The sequence below is a fragment of the Podarcis melisellensis genome (genome assembly GCF_964234715.1).
Source record: "Podarcis melisellensis genome assembly, chromosome: 5".
NCBI lineage: Eukaryota > Metazoa > Chordata > Lepidosauria > Squamata > Lacertidae > Podarcis > Podarcis melisellensis.
The window spans coordinates 99442194-99462693 of NC_138537.1; the positions used below are offsets into that span (position 1 = coordinate 99442194).

At 42.9% G+C, this 20500-nt stretch overlaps 1 protein-coding gene across 2 annotated transcripts in view; it reads left to right on the forward strand.

Annotated features, from left to right (window-relative positions):
- Positions 1–20164, forward strand: part of ETV6 (ETS variant transcription factor 6) — a 134069-nt gene extending 113905 nt beyond the window's left edge. For both annotated transcript variants that reach the window (XM_081913351.1, XM_081913350.1), the window contains exons 5-8: positions 6130–6675; positions 15049–15191; positions 17800–17900; positions 20028–20164. In XM_081913351.1, the coding sequence (XP_081769477.1) occupies positions 6130–6675; positions 15049–15191; positions 17800–17900; positions 20028–20133 (896 nt within the window). In that variant the 3' untranslated portion in view covers positions 20134–20164. The remainder of the gene's footprint in view (positions 1–6129; positions 6676–15048; positions 15192–17799; positions 17901–20027) is intronic.
- Positions 20165–20500: the final 336 nt, after the last annotated feature.

The window sequence follows — 20500 nt, forward strand, 5'->3', positions numbered from 1 at the left end:
AAAGCAAAACATCATTTTGGCAGTGGCCCATTGCTCCATGGGAAAGCACATGGTCTGCATGCAGAACTCTGTAGAATCAGTTCCTGGCTGCTCCAGTTAAAATGGATCTGGAGTAACAGGACTGGGAAAGAACTGCAATAAGATGAGCATTAAGGGTGGAAAATTTTCCCCAAAGATACCAACTGTATTCAGAAGAGATTTTGCCCACCACAATCCATCCTTCTCTGCAATGCACAACCTCAGGTGTATTTCAAGGCACCTTTTAGTTCATGTGGTAAGATGTTGAGTCCCCCAACAGGCCTGGCCAGTGCATCTTGTGAACTAGATGTATGGTCTAAAAATTGAATTGGAAACATGGGGGCTTTGGGGGCGTAATGCCAAATCATACTTTGGAATTGGAAGCACACATGTACGTCTCACATGCTTCCTGTTTCCCTCATGCATTACAATGACCAACTCCTGTTCCTGGTTTTCAGCAAAATGTAGTTGTGCTGTTTCATCCAAACTGCATGTTTCACATTTCCCTTTATGCCAAGATTGTAATCCACTCTGATTTGCTGGAAACCAGGAACAGAAGTTGCAAATCTCTGTGTGGGAAGAGGAGGACACAAACCCGAGGCTCCTTGGGGGCATTCTCATGACAAACCGCCACATTGCATTGGAACCATAAGGCTTGATTCTCTAACTAACTATTCCAAAGTTCTGTTGTTCAAAATTATGTTTTAAGTTGTGCCATCTTAGTTCTTGAAAACTTGGAGCTCCTTTCTGTGCCACAGAGGCTGGACACTCCACTGCTGCCCTGTACAGTACATCCTGTACTTGTTCAAAGAAGAGATGATTAGCTGATCCCAAGATGTATTCCTTAGGGAACTCCCTGCCTCATCTTATTTATTACTTTTTATCCTACAGAGCTATGGACATACAGGGTTCCCCCTTTCTGAATTGTATCCTCACAGTAACTCTGGATCAAGCTCCCCAGGAGAGCTCTATTTCTGAGGAAGGATGTCACTGTGATGCCAGGTCATCCTTGTTTAAGTTCAATACTTCAGCTACTATGCCCCTTAGGCTCTCTTACCAGCTGGTATCTTGATCCCCTTCCCTGTTCTTTCAGGGTATGGGCTACATCGAAGATACATGCAGGACTGGAACTGGCAGCCAATTACCTGGCATCACAGTGACATTGGTAACTGTTTGCTCATGCAGTTTGTGATCAAACCAGGCAGGCAAAGACAAAAAGAACCAACGATCAACAGATTGTCTGGTTTTGCAAAGTACTGTGCAGGCAACTTCACAAGAAGCTGATCTTTGAGATTGCGTATCTCCATGCACAACGCTTCATAAGGCCTGATGATCACCTGAGCTTGCAAGACCAGATGCACAGTGCCTGATTTCAACATGTGGACAGAAGCCTATCACCTTTGATGGACATGATTTGATGATCATAGGCACCTGTCATTAGAGTTTGCAATGTCAAGTGCAGAACACTTTGCAGAAGACTTGTAGGCACCCCACAAGCTCAGCCCTTCTCCATGCCTGATGTCATATTTGGGCACATCTTAGCCAACACAGTCTCACGGGCCAAATGTGGTTCCCGTAAGCCACAGGTTCCCCACCACTGCTCTGCACAAAACATGCGGTGGCTGGATTTCAAGGACTGCACATTGTTCAGCTTCTTCTATGGACACAACCCATGAGAAGGAAGACTGGTTTTTGTTCTAAGTGTGTGATGTCAGATAGGAATGCCAAGACCAAGAGGTGGTGCTGGCTAGTTCTGCAGCATCAGGTGTGCCATGGCACCTTCCGCTTCAATGGAGTCCGGGGTCTTTTTCACCTCCAGTCCCTTAGAGCCATACTCTACCCTTGTTTTATTGTATTCTCCAAGTGCTTGGTGAATACTTTTGCTCTTTGCTCCTTTCCACTCAGCTTTGCTTCCAACCACTAAAATAAAGCTTTCGCATATGCATTTTTTTTAAAAAAGGCACCTCTTGGTAGAAATTAAAAGCTGAGGAGGAGCATTTTGTTTTAATTAAGGATTACTTCCAGCCACAGACTCTGGGCAGTGAGGGAAGCCCTTTGTGCCAAGACTTCACAGGCAGGTCATGAGGGCTTCTTATGTACTTTGAGTCACTTGTGCTGCCTCTTTCCTGTTGGTGGAAGAACTCACACAGCTAAATATAGCCCTGCACTGCCTGTTGGGATTGTTGTTGTGTTTAATTCTTCATTGGGTTCTGTGGTATGTATCTGCTCCAACCAGCTCCCTTTGAATGGCCATATGAGGGAAAGGGCCTGGCAAGCATTCTCCAGGCGATCCTTACAATTCAGTCTTGAGTATGGTTTCTGTTTCTCTCCTGCGTGTTGTGTGTAGGAGAAAAGAACTGTTGGTGCACTGCAAGAACTAAATTGCTGAAAAACCTCAAGGGTTTTGTGCTTCTAATTCCTAGGCATGGTTTGCCATTATGTCCAAACAGCCCCAAAAGCCCACCTACAACGGAGACTGCTGGCTGCATCTATGCACGAGTTACTGTTCTGGTCTTGCCTCCTTCCAATCAGCCTCAGTGAGGATGGGGGAATATTTTTTGTATCAGGAAAGATCCAGTGAGCCAGCCACACCTAATATGAAGACAAATTACTTGTCCTTAAAGAAGATGTCCTGTTGCAATTTTTCCAGTCAGGGATTAGGGATTCAATGCAGAAATACAGAAAGTGGGCTCTTCTGCAGTTGAAGGGTTAACTGGGAGGGGTATTGTTTTGGTCAGTTGCTATGTTATGTGTGTCTTTTTGTGTTTTTATGTAATAAACCGCCTTGTGGTCCTTGGATAAAGGGCATTATATAAATTTAATAAATAATAATGATAGCTCTTTCATGTGCATTTAAAAATACATTTTAGGTTTATGATGGAAGAGTGTATCCAGTTTTAACTGAGGATAAAATAGTTCCTTGGCTGTTACACAGAACCTACAGACCACAGGCTATTCCATTTCTGTGGTGCACAGCCATGTTTTCAATGAGCACTTTGGCTGATAACCGGCAGTCCACAGGGCCCTCCCTGGCACTCCTGCCAAGTGTCACTGAAGATGGCAACACACAGGCTGTGTCTTCCCTAATTCAGATCTTTTTTAATGCAGAAAAAGAAACACATTCATTTGAAATGTAATCCTTGCATTGGTTTAAAGGTGTAAATGTTTAATGTTATGTCTCTCTGTTGGACTGCATGCAGGAAGTGTGTCAAATGACCACGGCTTATCATGCAATGTGCAGTGTCTGAGCTCCATGAGCCCTGGGAAGCCCTCTAGATGGCACCAACTTCATTGCAGAGCCTGATCATTTACTTGGCAAAAATCCAATGCCTTCCAGAGGTTGATGTGTGAACCACCTTTTCCTCTGATGCTGCTCATACCTTCCTTATGAGAGCACATCAGAGAACCCTATCTTGCCATCACTTTACTATCATTTCCTGACAGAAGGGCAGAGTTTTAAGGAGATGTGAGATCAATTGAAGTGATGTCCTATCAATCAATATTTTGCATTTATTTCCATGCATATGGCAAACAGTGTGTAGTGGGTGAACGTGTATACTGCATATGGTGAAATGTTTCTTACTTGGTTATTGTGACCTTGACATGCAAAAAACTTAACTCAGATACAGAAAGAGAGAGAAACACAATACAAGCCTATAACCCCACCCAGAAATAATTTTCAAAAATAATTCACATTGAGTTCTGTATGTTCATACAACTACAGTGGAACCTCGTGTTGCAAACGTGATCTGTGCGGGAGGCACGTTTACAACCTGCAGCGTTTGCAACCCTAAACGCCGTGTCTGCACACGGGTGGGTTGCGATTTGGCACTTCTGCGCATGCGCAAAGCGTGATGTAGTGCTTCTGCGCATGTGCGAGCGCCAAAACCCAAAATAACGTAACCTGGAGTGTCTGTAACCCGAGGTTCCACTGTATAGACATTTTCTTTCATTCTAATTTCTGCTGCTTTTCTGAGCGTATCTGTGTAGCCATGTGAACTAGAAACTTTTTTTAAAATTGAGATTTCTGGAAATCTTAATGAGATCCAGCGAACTATATGCCCAGCTGTACTCTACACATTACAACATCATTTTGGGGTTTGTTTGTTTTTGTTTTTTAAACTCATTTATATGCCTACTATTTCCCTAAGGACTCAAAGCAGCTTCCCATTTCACCCTCATAGCCACCCTGTCTGGTAGTCTAGGCAGAGAAGCAGTACCCAAAGCCACCCAATGGGCTTCAGGGTTGGAGCTTTGCAGTTCAAGCCCCCCACTCTGTCGGCTGCGCTCGACTCCTCCTTGGACAAAAATCATGACTTCCTGTGTTCACATCAACTAGGTAATCTGGTGGCACACATGGCTCTGAAATATGCTTAAAGGGTTATTTCTTTGCAAGTCCAGTTTTAAGACATTGTTGTTCAGTCACCGCAGACAGGGCCTGGCCTGGCTCTGAAGTTTCACTTCCTTGTGCCCATTTTGTTATTACTGACCTGAGTAGTCAGACAAAGACAGACCTTTCTTGTTTATGATTTGGGGCATGTGAATCATAAAATCCACACCAACGTCGCTTCCTCCTGAGCAGTAAGAAGGAAACTGGTGGTTGCTGGCAAGATCCATTGGGAGGTGGACAGCCTGATGCGTGGGCCTGGAGTCAGCCTGAGGTCACAGAGCTTGTGCGGGGGAAGCAGAACTTTGGAAGCCGAGTTCACAGGGCTTCAAAGAGGCCTTTTGCTTGCACCTCATGGCAACTGTATTTTAGAAGCAAGGCACCACTCTGTTCTTTTTGAACAGACCCTTTAAGACAACAGTGGTAGCCGCAGACTGAGGAAGAGAAGGAGCAAATACAACAACCTAATCTAGATGCATATGGCAAGGTGTGGCAGATTTGGAGTGCCATGAAAAGGCTGGAAATTGTTTTAGCTCCATTGAGGATGTGTCCCCCCCCCCCGATTTTTGGATATATATGTAGCCATATGTTTGCTTTGTACATTTTTAATTATTTCTATTAAGTGATGAACATGGAGCTAAGGCTTAAATAAATGGTTTTAACAGTGTACTTTCCACATCAAGACATCATGCAATTTTCACTACTGGCAAATCTCGTGCTAGTGCTGTGCATGGACAGTACATGGCATCTTTTGGGTGGTGCTTCAGGGATCTGGAATTGCAGGTGTTTTAGAGCAAACATTTTTTAAAAGGATGTGTTATTTTGTAATTAAGTTTTTTAAAACTTTCACAGCCATTTATTTTGTAATTTTACTGACAATATTCATTCAATTTTAATTACTTTTAAATTCCATTAATTTTAATGGGAAGCATTTAGGCATATGCTTAACTGAAATGAATGGATCTGTTTTTAATCAAAATTAATTGGATGATAGCCACAATGTTGCGGGGGTGTATAACAGAAATAATTTTTTACTGAACAACCTAACTTTATCATAAGTGTATAGTGGTATAGGACTCTGTGTATGCCATAATTGCAAAGGACCACAAAAAGTATGGAACAGTGGGCTCTCCTTTCTGAGAGTCTTCAGTTTCTTTCATTTTCTTTTTTTTAAAAGCAAGTTTCCAGATCTTCTAGCTACACTGCTGACATCTCAGAAGCCTGAGAGAACAGTGTTTTCAGGGTTTGGAGAAAGGACACCAGAGTTCTTGTCTCCACAGGTCTAGCAAAACCAGGGTAAATTTTGCAGAGTAATTGATGCAAAATGTGATACAATTTGCATCATGGTTGCAAGTCATATAAGACAGCTTTTCTTTGCGTAGAATTTTAACATTTTTATGGGGAGTCAACACAGTCCATATGGGCAGTGTTTACTCCACCTTAGTTAGTATTTGGCTGGAACCAAAGGATCCAGTTAAAATTGCGTCTTAAGTTATGTGTCACCAGTGCTATTTTTCAGGTAAAAGAGGTGCCAGAACTCACCATGAATGACTCCCTTGTTCACTTATAATGGCGATGGCGCCCACCTGAGAGGTGCCAGAACTGAGTTCCAGTGAGCTCAGGCTGAAAAAAAGCCCTGTGTGCTACCTATGAGCTCCCAGTTGGCCATGCCTGCCTATCGCAGAATTCACAACTTTTTTCTTTCTTTTTCTTTTGCTACACAGACAACTTTGTCCAGAGACCTTCAAGACAATCAGCTGACACAATGCATCACAACCCACCTACCATTGAATTATTGCATCGTTCTAGATCCCCCATTAGTGCCAACCACAGGCCTTCACCAGAACCTGAGCAGCGGTCATTGAAATCCCCCTTGGAGAACACTATCCGTCGCCTCTCACCAGCTGATCGGCTCTCGGGAATGAGGCACCACCAGGAGAACAATAGCCAAGAGTCTTACCCTCTCTCCGTGTCCCCTATTGAGAATAACCACTGCCCAACCCCTTCCGAAGTGCTTCAGAAGCCTTCCAGTCCCCGCCAGGAAAACACAAGGGTGATTCAGCTGATGCCCAGCCCCATCATGCACCCCTTGATACTGAACCCCAGGCACTCTGTGGATTTCAAAGCCTCCAGGCTGTCTGAAGATGGGATGCACAGAGAGGTGAAACCCATCAACCTGTCCCATCGGGAAGAATTGGCATACATGAATCACATCATGGTCTCCGTCTCTCCACCTGAAGAGCATGCAATGCCAATTGGAAGGATAGCAGGTTAGTATGATATATTCCAAGTCATGTATTTTCTTTGGTATCTACCATACGTTTTCCCAAGGGCTGATGCTTGGGAAATTTGTTAATTTCATTTGAAGACAAACAGAAGACCATAGGTTGAAGGGACTATAGAAGCAAATGGGTAAATAAAGGTATTTACTTTATGGTGATCTGCCATCATCTTGTTCTTAGAACCCAAATCCCCAAAGTTATGGATGGTCTTTCTGACAAAGTAACGACCACCAGCTCCTGATTAATCTTCCTTGCGTTTTCCCATGAACATCATTCTTCAAAATACATTCATTTTATGTATTATTACATGTCATGGTTTCCCAGCAAACAAATTTAATACTGCAACAGATTAAATGAATGAGCATGGCCCAGGTAAAACTAACTGCTGTTAAGTTTGAAGGATTCCAGTGAGAGAATGCTTAATTCTATTGTATTAAATTTAACAGAGATTCACATTCCTTATTTGCTTGGATTGGCTCTAGGAAGGAGGGATCTGAATTTCTCTTCTGCCAGTGCAAACATAAAGGGGTTCTGATAAGTTATTATTAATCTTCTTTACGATTTACCTAAACATTAGTAAGCACTGTGAAACAACAACAACAACAACAACAACAACAACAACAATAATAATAATTTATTATTTATACCCCGCCCATCTGGCTGGGCCTCCCCAGTCACTCTGGGCGGCTTCCATAAAAAACAAAAATACAGTAAAATATCACATGTTAAAAACTTCCCTGAAAAATAAAAAAATTCTGCATTTATTATAATGTGAAGCTCAGTCTGTTCAGTTGTGACCACCTGCTTCATGAATCTGAGAGTCAGACTCAGTTTAATCAAGCATTTGCTCACTGCCACAGATACCTGCTCACACCAGCAGTCTACTTGGGTGAGCAGTGTGTGTAAGGTAGAAATTAGGGTTGCCATACAACTGGAGTTTCCTGAACATACACTGAATTCTGCTATCCGAAGCAGTGTCCAGGCAGAAATCAGCAAAATGTCTGGGAAAATCTGGATGTATGAGAACCCCTGTTGTCACTTACTGAACTTTATTGAAATATGGCGACCCTAGCAGAAATTCAACAATTGGTAGGTAATTGCCAATTTCCATCTCTGAACTGAAGACATTCTGTATTTTTGGGTTCATGGAAGCAGCAGCAACATCTCCTGAGCTGGTAGTTACCACGTTGCACAGTTTGTGTGAAAAGATTTTTATGGAAGCAAGCACTCTTAGCAGTAACTCAAAAACAAATCAAACAAACAGGCCTTCCCAATTGGCATTCAATAATGTTGTGTCCTTGCCTATTGAATTGCTATTCCTTCCTTGCAGCATTACAGCAGCAACAACAAAAATGTGACAGGCTGTCGTATAATCTGCTATTCCTTGAAACTCCCTCCCTCTTCAAAGGAAGCATGAGAGGGCAGTGCACCTATTCACTAGAAAGAGCCTCCAGAGTAGAGACATCCAGAGTCTTATACCTCCAAGGGGTTGCAACGCTTGCAGCTATTGCAAAAACAGCTTTGCTGGCTACTGGCTGTTTTGGGTTTGCTTCCTTCCTTGCTTGCTTGTTTCTCTCTTGAACTCAACGTTGAGAATTAAATGGTGGCTGTTTTGGGACTGAGCTGTCAATACTGCTTAGTGACTCAAATGTTTTGGCTCCCGAACGCCACAAACCCGGAAGTAAGTGTTCCAATTTGCGAACGTTTTTTGGAAGCCGCATGTCCGACACGGCTTCTGTTGGAGTGCAGGAAGCTCCTGCAGCCAATCAGAAGCTGCACCTTGGTTTTTGAACATTTTTGGAAGTCAAACAGACTTCCGGAACGGATTCCGTTCAAGAACCAAGGTACAACTGTAGATCTCCATACCAGTTTTTACCAGAAATGAGGTCTGTGATACTTTCCTTTCAAGGCTGACTTCCAGATGAGTGAAGTTTACTAGGCCTTTTAAAATCCTTGAGCCAGAGAGAGATTCTTCAGCACATTTGTAGGCTTGTAGCAGTTTTAAAAGAGGGGGAAAGACTGTTGCTCATTTGTGTGTATCACCGTATTTTTCCATGTATAAGACTACCCCTAATTTTTGAACCCCAAATTAAGAAATCAATATTTATTGGGGGGGGGGGAGATTGCCCTTCAGTTGTTGAGTTTTTGTGGGGGAGGTTGCCACTGCCAATCACTTGCCACCGATCACCCAACCACCCACCCGCTCGCTGCCAATCACCTGCACGCATGCACGCTTGCCACAGCCACCAGTCACACATCTGCTCGCCAACAGCAATCGCCTGCCCACTTGCCGCCACAGATCACATGCACGCCTCCCTCTGTGTTTACTATCCATGTATAAGACCCCCAATTTTCGCCAAATTTTTTAAAGCAAAAAAATTATGGTCTTATACACAGAAAAATATGGTAATTCACCTAAATACTAAAAGTTTCAGCTTGGAACATTAGTCCTCTTTTCACTTTCCATTCCATATATTGAATAAATGCATGGAAGTGGGGAGTGTTTATAGCGGCTGTTGCCATCGCTTGACTGCCATGTCTTCAGTGGAAGGTGAGAACTGGCCCAATGTGACTGGATGTGCACAGGGTCTGTACTAGTGGATGAGGATTTATGATTTATGCAGGCCCTTATTGTGTCTACTTGTACTTGCATAGCGCCCATTGACACAAGTGTAAGAACTCAGGAGAACAGTCCCATTAGTCTGAACCGTGAGTCAGTGACTGGGATAGCAGGGCTCCTTCCAACATTCCCAGAGCAGCAGAGGGCCCACTACGGACAAGGGATCATGGAACAATCCTTGTTTCGAATGGGGAAATGGGAACGTGCCCCAGAGCGCAAGGACCGCTGAGGAGATCTCCCACTGCATATTGGAGATCACTGAGGCATTGGAGAGATTGTAGTGTGACTTTTTCTATCAATGCTGACCTGTTGTGCTAGCATGCTCAAGAGGGAGGACTGAAAGCAGTGACCACTACTGAAGCCATGAGGTGGGGGGGGGGTTGAAAGGAGCCCACAGAAACCTGGCATTTTACTACCTGCAGCCGGGAGAAACCGTAACTACTGTATTCCTCAAAGGCAGGGCTTTCACCGTCTAACCAGTTTTGCAGCACTTGCTGAAGTCGTGTCTCATTTTAAGAGACAGCTGCTCATTTGCATACATCAAATATTTTTATACGAAATCTATGAAACATTTTCCCATTGTTGAACACTGAAGCACTTTTTGCTGACTTTTTAATTAAAAAACAACACTCAAAAGAAACTAAAAAGGGGTTCTAATACTTCACGCAAAGTGATAAACCAAGAAGGAAATGGCAGGATTGCTTAGGTTTCCCCCGGCTAATCTGGTTAGTCTGAATGAAATGTAATCTGCTAGGAAGTCTGCTTAGCTGGACAAACAGCCAAGGTATATCAATGAAAGTTCTATCTGATGTGTAAAATAAGAATGTAGAAGCACAACCAACCTATATCACTGTATAATAAAGCAAAGCACCCCTTCAGTCATAAGAAAATGCCATTCAAGTTTCCCCCTCTCCATTTATTTTAACAATTAATCCCGCAAACACTCATCAACTAGATGAGACAGGAGAGATTTATGATTGCTTATCTCTCTTTTAATTTACTTGAAAAGCAAACATGGGTGGGGTGAAATTGGGTCTGGGCCACAGCACTGAGGTGGAGGGATTAACTTCCACTACACACACACACAATGGCTACTTGCCCTACTAGAATAAATTCAAATGCTAACTATATAAAACTATTACTACTACTACTACTACTACTATTATTATTATATACCACCCTTCATATGAAGATCACTGGGCGATTCAGGTATGACTCAGTGTCCCGCGTTTATGAATTCTGTTTTGACCAGTCCTGGATTTGTAGAAAAGATTTGTGCTTGAGAAAAGTCTTGCATCTGTACTGGAAATACCTGTCTGCTGTGGGAAGCTGCTCCTTCTTTGCTGTTTTTGGCTTCAGGGTTCCAAGCAAGTCATGAATATTTGCTTGGTGCTAGTCATAGCCAAGAAATAAAGAACAAGGCAGCACTTAGTTCCATCTGCCTTGTTCTTTCATCTTTGGTGCCTCCTAGCCGTGCATTTCAGTTCCCATGCTCCCTGATTCCTGTAGCCTTATGCAACCAACCTAGCTATGAAACTACTTTTTTATATTCTGCCATGCACTTAGGCAATTAGTTCGGTGCATCGTATTCCCATAATTCACATTCCCTAACAAGAATGGTAATTATCTTAATGAATTATAACATTCAGAATGCTTCCCAGCCCCTAAAAGCATCCTGCAGCCAACATTGCTTAGACACAATAGAAGCAGAGAAGCCCTCTTCTGACACCACTGCTGTGGAATAAGCCCTAACATGTGCTCTGGTGCTTCCTTTACTTTCACCCCAGCTATTTCATTCCTCCAAGCTCCCCAGAAAACTGTGGAGATGGCCAAGATATACAATGCATTAGCAAACATTTAGGAGGTATCATGTAAACCATACAGCCCTTTGCTTCATTCCAAAACTTTGAAAAGACTTCCAACAGACCACGAGTCAGAGGCTGAGCCTAAGACACTATCCCTGAGCAGATGCAAGCTGGAATTCTCAACACACTCAGAAGTTGGCAGGTACACTAAGGGTCATTTAGTCCAACCCCCACAATGCAGAAATCTCAACTAAAGCATCCATGACAGATAGCCATCCAACCTCTGCTTTAAATCCTCCAAGCAAAGAGAGTCCACCACCTCTCATGGGAGTCTGTTCCACCGTAAAAAGAAAAAGAAGAAGAAGAGTTTGGATTTGATATCCCACTTTAGCACCACCCTAAGGAGTCTCAAAGCGGCCAACATTCTCCTTTCCCTTCCTCCCCCACAACAAACACTCTGTGAGGTGAGTGGGGCTGAGAGACTCCAGAGAAGTGTGACTGGCCCAAGGTCACCCAGCAGCTGCAGGTGGAGGAGCGGAGACTCGAACCTGGTTCCCCAGATTACGAGACGACCGCTCTTAACCACTGTTGTTTAGTCGTGTCCGACTCTTCATGACCCCCTGGACCAGAGCACGCCAGGCACTCCTGTCTTCCACTGCCTTCCGCAGTTTGGTCAAACTCATGTTTGTAGCTTCGAGAACACTGTCCCACCATCTCGTCCTCTGTCGTCCCCTTCTCCTTGTGCCCTCCATCTTTCCCAACATCAGGGTCTTTTCCAGGGAGTTCTTCTCTTCTCATGAGAAGAGAAGTATTGGAAAAATACAAAGTATTGGAGCCTCAGCTTGGAGCCTTCCAGTGAGCACTAGGACATCTGTCCTTCTTAACCACTACACCACACAAAACAGCTCTCACCATCAGAACGTTCTTCCTGAGGTTTAGTTTATTATTATTATTATTATTATTACATTGTGTAGCATCCACACAGCTTTGGACTCCTTGCAATTTAACTGAGGGAAATGGAAGAAGTAACCTGTTGCCAACTACCAGTTTGCAATCTTTCAGTGACCAGTTTGCAAATGCAGCCCCCATATGGAAGTACCCCAGAAAATGTCCTTACTAAGGGAGACAACATGTGTTGAATTCCTTCTAACCTTTTGTCTTGATAGGGTTAATGTCAGTATCACTTTGTCAGTACCTAAATTTAATGCTTGATAAATCAGAATTAATCAAATCCTAATTGAGCGACTTTGTGCAGTACTAGGGCCGCCACCCCTGCTCACTCTGCTCACCAACCCTCCAACTTCTCCAACTACCCTCCAGCTTCTTTGCCACCTGCCCTTCCCCCATACCTCCCCCACCCCTTTGCTCCAAGGCTCTCCCATTCCCCTTGCACTTTGGCCCAAGCCCCACCCCCTAATAAAGGAGTGGGGGCTTCATAAAGTGGCTTGCCAAACCGCTCTGTGAATCACCTCTCCCTCCTCTGTAAAATAGCTTTCCTGGGCAGGTTGCCCCCAGGGCTGCTTGCTTGCCTGCCATTTGCCATCCTGGAGGTGATGTGGCCAGTTATGCCATGTGAACTGCAGCATGACAGCAGCCTCACATTTATTTTGCATATAGTGTCAGTTAGCATTTCTTAGTACAAAAAGTATTGATCTGATGTGTAGGGTTCTGGAAGTTTCTCTGTGTGAAAGAAACAAGCAGAAGGTTCCTGATGTTTGGGTTATTCCTTCAGAGAAGCTGAGTGCAGCTGGTTTAAACTGGTTCTCTGTCAAGGTCATGCTGACTCTAAAAGTAAGGCCAGAAGGAGCCTGGGTTTCACGTTCTCTCTCTTTTTTTCTTCTGGCGTAGTGTTCTGTACATAGTATGCTTAGCATTAAGGTTTAGACTTATTATAAGTTATTGTAAGTTAAGTCCCCTTCAACCAGATTTCTTATGGACAGGGCCAATCCTGAATGTGTTGGATTTGTGACCATTATGCTCATTTGCCTTCAGTAGCAGTAAAGCTCTGCTGGATGAAATACAACTGATTGCCTCTGGTCTATTTGGGAGGGAATCCTGCAACATGTTTAACTTTTTACTCTGCTAACTATGTGTTGGAATCTGCTCTGAATCAATATTGAGTAGAATTCCATGATATATAGGAAGACATTCAAGGGTATATACAATATGCTCTTCTTTATAATACAAATGATCTATTCTCCCCCTATAATAATAAATGGAACATATATAATTTGATTCCCATTTCTGTCTGAGGTAAAATTTTCTGGTGCTATAAATCAGGCATTGTCACTGCTGGAATTCATTCCTGCAGGAAATTTACCAGATCTGCTCCATCAGTAGAAAGTAAATGGTAGTGTTTTTCTGCCATACTTTTGTAAGCTGGTTTGAGACTGTTATTTGTGCATATTCTTTCTCAATTAATGTTTATGGTTTGCTGGCTTGTTTTAAAGTAGATTTGAATCTTTTAAATGATATGTTGTCTGTATCTTTTCATATTGGCATGAGCTATTTAAAGACCATGTTCAGCAGAAAAGCAGTACAGAAATGTTTAAATAAATTAGGGGCTGTAAGTCCACCAGTGTACCTATAGGGCACCTAGAAAACTAGTGTGATGAGACAATAAACAAATTCAAATAAATAAATAAATAAATAAATACATTCTATGCTGAATGCCATCCCATGGGGTGTGAAATTCAACCTTCCACTTTCAGAATAAAAAAGCTGTCTTTGAAGTGTGACGATTTCTTAGCTTTGGTCTGCAACCAGTTTTTTAATTCTAAATTTCTCACTGAATATGCCTGTGGTGTAAAATTTACTTGCATGAAGCTGAAGGAGTGGGGAGAACTAACCTTTTTGCTTAACCAATCTAAAATATTGGCATGAAAGAAGGAGGGGAGAAGTAATCAAAATTTAAATAATTTGTTAGACCTTTAATTAGAGATCTAGCCAGGGTGAAATTTCAATCCAATTATCAAAAGTGAAGGCATTTAACTACTTAATAGCTCTGAAGTAATTGCAGTGCTTTTACAGAATTATGCAAATGCTGAGTTGGAGAAAAGTGTTAAGGGACATACATATGGAATTTTCTGTTACATTAGCAAACAAGGATCATGACAAAAACACAAAATTTCTAGAAACAAATTATTTCAAATGTGCAATAATTTTTTAATAGAAACAATTAGACAAATACATGGTTTATCAAAGGCTAATGTGCATGATAGCCAAAGCCTTCATATATAGACACAGTACAGTGGTGCCCCGCAAGACGAATGCCTCGCAAGACGGAAAACCCGCTAGACGAAAGGGTTTTCCGTTTTGGAGGTGCTTCGCAAAACGAATTTCCTATGGGCTTGCTACACAAGACGAAAATGTCTTGCGAGTTCCTGCGGGGTTTTTTTCCTTCCCCCCCTTTCCCCAAGCCGCTAAGCCGCTTAACAGCTGATCCGCTAAGCCGCTTATCAGCTGATCCGCTAAGCCGCTTATCAGCTGATCCGCTAAGCCGCTTATCAGCTGATCCGCTAAGCCGCTTATCAGCTGATCCGCTAAGCCGCTTATCAGCTGATCCGCTAAGCCCGCTAAGACACTAATAGCGCTAAGCCGCTAATGGGCTTGCTTCGCAAGACGAAAAAACCGCAAGACAAAGAGACTCGCGGAACGGATTCTTTTCGTCTTGCGAGGCACCACTGTATATCTTTGAATCCCAGATGCTGAGGACAATCAATAGGGAACCGTCATCTGTTTCCTGATCTTGCTTATAATTTCTCTGAGGCGTCTGACTGGCTTCTGGTGGTGGGAGATGGAATGGACCTCTCATCTGATCTCCCGAGACAACTCTGGTGTTCTTAGGTGGAAATCTGAATTGTCAGCATCATTCCTGGTGCCCAGTTCATTATTCCAGGCGTGGGTCGTTTCAAAACCTTTGTGTCCTCTTCACAGACTGCAGGCTCCTTTGGGATTATGTCTATCAGCTGCTGTCAGACAGCCGGTACGAAAACTTCATCCGATGGGAGGACAGAGAATCCAAAATATTCCGGATAGTGGATCCTAACGGACTGGCCAGGCTGTGGGGAAACCATAAGGTAAAGAGCAGCTTAGCTTTAGTACACCAAGTATTGCTGACCTAACCTAGCAATGTTGGGCAGAGAAAGGGAGAGGTGTTGATCTCAAGGCAACAGTGTCCCTGAGACGGGGGCTACTAAGAATCCACACAATCTGGCTCCATGCATGTTGCTGTTTCTTGGTCCATGGCTTGGGTGTAACAGAATTGTGATAACTGGGATTTATTTTTTTTATGCAGACTAGGGGCTGCATCCTTACTCACTCTGCTTGCCAACCTCCCTCCCAGCCCCCCACATCCCTAGAGCTTTCCCTTGCCAAACCCATGCAGCTACAAATAGAGCTTTTCACCTTTCAAGCCCCATTTTTGAAGCCACAACTCATCTATTCTGCAGCCCTGCTTTACATCCATTTTCATCTTCACTCCTGTGTCTATGCATCCTCCTTTTGTGCAATGCCCTTTGCACACAATAGTAATTCCTGCACCTTCCTCCTGCCACACCTTGCAGCCACCACCCTTTTCACCTTCTGCCACCACCCCTCTTCTGCATACATTTTCATTCCCCACTTTCATCTTCAAGGCCATTGCATGCCTCCTCCCTAATTTTCTCAACTGCCCCTTGCACACAGACCACCCACACTTGCAGGCCTCCTCCTCTCTTCTTCTGCAGCCCCTTTAGACACACATGCCTTGATGATATATATCACTGTATCTCTAAGATAAGTAGAATCTTAAGAGCAAGTCTGTCAGTTATCCTGTTCGGTTAGAGAAGGTCAAGTTAAGTAATGGATGTTGTACATATGTGTGTATTTGCTTGTAAGTAAGATATCTATTCTAAGTTATTACACTGATTCTAGACCTGGTACCAATAAATGGTACCAGGAATGAGGGCTCTACATCCATGAGGCAGCTGAGGAATGGAGGAGTGCTGTCATGGATGGGCTAGAAGCAGAGGAGTGGGGGGATCCAGCTGGGGAACCCTCAGGGGAAGAAGGCTCAGAGCCAGGGGACTGGTGGTGGAACAACAGTGAGTGGTCTGAGGGAGAAGACTGGGAGGAGGAGGTGTCAACAGCAGAAGAGGTGGCAGGGTTTAGTGAACAGGAAGAGGCTGTGGCAGAGCACTGTTCAGACTCTGAGGTGGAAGTGGGGGCTGGAGAGCAGGGGGACCAGAAGACAGAGAGGCAAGCTGCTGAAGAGGCCCAGGAGTCTGCTGCTGCTGCTGCTGTGACTGGCTCCCCTAGGTCTCCTAGGACACACAGAGAAATGAAATGGGCAGAGCAGAGGGGGGTTGTGTGCAGACATAGCCTAAGACGCGGGAAAGACCCTGGAGAGGAGGAGTCCTAGTGGGCACTGGGGACCTTCAGTCCTTGCAACTGCTTCATCAGGGCAAGACCTAGAAAGCGTTTCTGAGACCACTAGGCCGGAGCTGTGGATTGTTTCCTTGAATAATTCACTTTACTGGCCACAAGCGATTCATTGTGTTGTGCTGACCTGCGCCTGACTCCAGCCCTGATGAGGGGGAAGTTTGAGTACAGCAAGAAGAGAGCGGGACAGAACAGGAAAAAGTGGCTGTTTTAAACAGCAGCCCAGGGTTTAGTAAAGCAGGCACGGAGATACACTGAGGGTTGCTTTCCCCTTGCCCCCCCCAAAAAAACCCCCAGTTTTAACAAGGAGAAATAGCAGAGATGGGTACTTAGCAGAGATGGGTACTTTGAAATGAACAGCAAAAAGCTAAGATAACCAAGCCTTTCCAAACTCCCTTGTCACTGTACTCAACTACCACTCTACTCCCCCCCCCCCAGTGTTATCCCCTGCATGCTCTACTCAGACCTCTGCAATGTTTAAGATTGCCACTGTTTTCTACTCATCCCTGCTTTACTCAAATCTCTGCTGTTTAAAACCACTGTTTGTTTTTCTCCCACCTAGCTTTACACAAATTGTTGCTGTTGTTTAAAACAGCAGTTTTCCTCTCAATGTTTCTCCATCCCCACTTCAAACTTTGCTGTTGTTTAAAACAACCATTCTTTCCTTTTCAGTGCTCTTCCCTTGTGCCTCTTCCAGGTGGTGGTGGACTTTCCTTCCTTGGAGGTTTTTAAGCAGAGGTTGGATGGCCATCTGCCATGGATGCTTGAGCTGAGATTCCTGCATTGCAGGGGGTTGGACTAGATGACCCCCGGGATCCCTTCCAATTCTATGGTTCTCAGCTGGCTCATGTGTGAAAGCTAAAGGACAAGAAGTTCACAAATAGTCCATACTTTACTCAAACCACCACCGTTTTCCTCTTGGTTGACTCCATTGCTGCTTTATTCAAACTTCTGTCATTATTTTAAACCCTCTCATTGTTCTTCCCTTCTTGCTCCCATGCCATGACCACTGCTGTTGTGCTCTTTGTCTTCCTTTTTCCTCCCCTATGCTGCATATCAAAGACTGGGATGAGGCCATTGGGGGTTGTGTGATGACATTGTTAGATTTTTATTATATTGTGAGATAAAGTGATTCCTTCCCCAATTCTGTAGCCTACTAATATATGTGGGAAACAGAACAAAAGGAAAGACAGAAACATCAACCACCTTTTTCTTTGTATTATTATGTTTTAATTATTGCTTCATGCTTTTCTTCTTTCTTTACAGAACAGAACAAATATGACATATGAGAAAATGTCTAGAGCCCTGCGCCACTATTATAAACTAAATATTATCAGAAAGGAGCCAGGACAACGACTTTTGTTCAGGTGATAATTCCTTATTTTTATCCTTGTTGAATAATATTCTGAAAGAAGGGAAGATCAAGAACATGTGGAAAGAGGCATATATAACGCTAATCCCTAAGCAAGATACAGATTGTTTGAATGCCAGGAATTATAGACCAATATCGTTATTAAATAATGACTACAGTGGTGCCTTGCAAGACGGAAATAATCCGTTCCGCGAGTCTCTTTGTCTAGCGGTTTTTTCGTCTTGCGAAGCAACCCTATTAGCGGATTAGCGCTATTAGTGGTTTAGCGGATTAGCGGCTATTAAAGGCTTAGCGGCTTAGCGGCTAAGGCTTAGCGGCTTAGCGGCTAAAAGGCTATTAGCGGCTTAGTGGCTTAGAAAAGGGGGGGGAGCAGAAAAAATCGCAAGACTCGCAAGACGTTTTCTTCTTGCGAAGCAAGCCCATAGGGAAATTCGTCTTGCGAAGCGCATCGAAAAACGGAAAACCCTTTCGTCTAGCGGGTTTTTCGTCTTGCGAGGCATTCGTCTTGCGGGGCACCACTGTATAAGCTTTTCGCAGATATTTTGGCAAATAGATTAAAAGAAACTCTTAAAAAATTGATTCACAAAGATCAAGAAGGTTTTCTTCCTGGTCGACAATTAAAAGAGAGTGTAAGATATGTTGGATATAATAGAATATTTGGAGATCAGGAATGATAAACAAGCAGCATTAATGTTTATAGATTTGGAAAAATCTTTTGATATTATTTTTTGGCATTTTATGAAGAAACGTTTGGAAATGATGGGAGTAGGGGGATCTTTTCTGAGAGGAATAGATGCAATACACTCTGAAGAGAAGGCAAAAATGATTGTGAATAATATACTGACAGAATACTTTGATATGATAAAAGGTACATTGTTATTTATTGCGGTCTTGGAGGTATTGACAAACAGGTTAAGAGAAGCTTCAGAAGTGAAAGGTATAAAAATTGGTGTAAAGGAATTTAAGTTTAAAGTCTTTGCAGATGATTTGGTTTTAACATTAGAAGAACCTCATTCTAGTGTACCAGAAGCATCGGAGGAAATTGAAGAATTTGGACAACTAGCAGAGTTTAGGTTGAATAAAACTAAGACTAAAATGTTGGTTAAAAATATGGTTAAAGAAAAAATAGATTAATTGCAACAATGGTCTGGAATCTTGGTGGCAAAGAAAGTATAATATCTGGGAATATGGCTGACTTCAAAAAATATCAATTTATTTAATGATAATTACCAACTGGTGTGGAAGGAGATTAAGAGAGACTTAGAGATATGGAATAGATTAAAGTTGTCATTTTGTGGTAGAATATCTGCAGAAAAAATGAATGTATTATCTAAGATGTTATGTTTATTTCAAACGATTCCAATAATCAAGGGGACTGGACAATTTAAAGAATGGCAAAAAGTACTTTCAATATTCATCTGGCAAGGGGAAAAAACAAGGATAAAATTTAAATTACTAATAGATAAGAAAGAAAAAGGTGGATTCTCTGTGCCAGACTTTATTATGAGGCGCCCTGTCTCTGCTGGTTGAAGGAATGGATTACACTGGAAAATAAAGACTTATTAGATTTGGAAGGATACGACAACAGATTTGGTTGGCATTCTTATCTTTGGTATGATAAAGTTAAAGTGCGTAGAGGTTTTACAAATCATGTGTTAGAAGAAGATCTATATACGAGGTCTGAAAAAGGAACAAAAACTTGTTGGAAAGGAAGACACCATGGTGGATATCACCTGTGGAGGTATTAACCATGAAGAAATTGAATCCAGAGCGGAGGTGGGCCACCTATGAAGAGATATGAATGAAAACTGACAGAGGCTGGAAATTAAAGCCATATGACCAAATTGAGGGTGCTTTTACAGGTTGCTTGCAATATCATCAAGTAAATGATGTTCTTTTGTGTGATAAGAAAGTAGGATTCGAAGATAAAAAATCTAGATTTCAAATTGAACTGTTGGAATGCAGAAGTAAATTGCTATCTAAAATGTACAATTTTTTTATTAGAATGCACAGGATGAGCAGATGAAAGAGGTTATGATAAAATGGGCACACTCTTTCAGATACCAGTACAGTAAGAACAAAATACCTTACCCATGCATTTCTATGTTGCTTGTGTTTTCAGGTTCATGAAGACTCCAGATGAGATTATGAGCGGTCGCACCGACCGCCTGGAGCATCTTGAATCTCAGGAACTGGATGAGCAAATATACCAGGAAGATGAGTGCTGAAGAAACCAAGTCCCCTGCTTCACTTTGGTCTGTGGAAGAGCAGTCTACGTGGAGGCACAGTCAGATGGGAAATGAGACCCCAGGACTTAGCATTTACTTTGGAGACAGTGCAAGAGCCCAGAGTACCTTAGAAAAAACAAATCTACTGGCAAGGTGTTGGCAGCAAGACTTGAAAGAGAGGGGAAATATAGCACTACTGCACTGCTCCTTTTAGAGTCTCCCTCACCCGGGGATATTTTTGTTTAGTTTTGTTTTTGGGTTGGTTGGTTTGTTGAGGATTTTCTTTTCTAATTAATATGCCACTTGGCCTTTTTAAAGCAACGTTTGTAGAGCAAAACATCAAGTTTTTGCTTATCCTGAAGGTTTC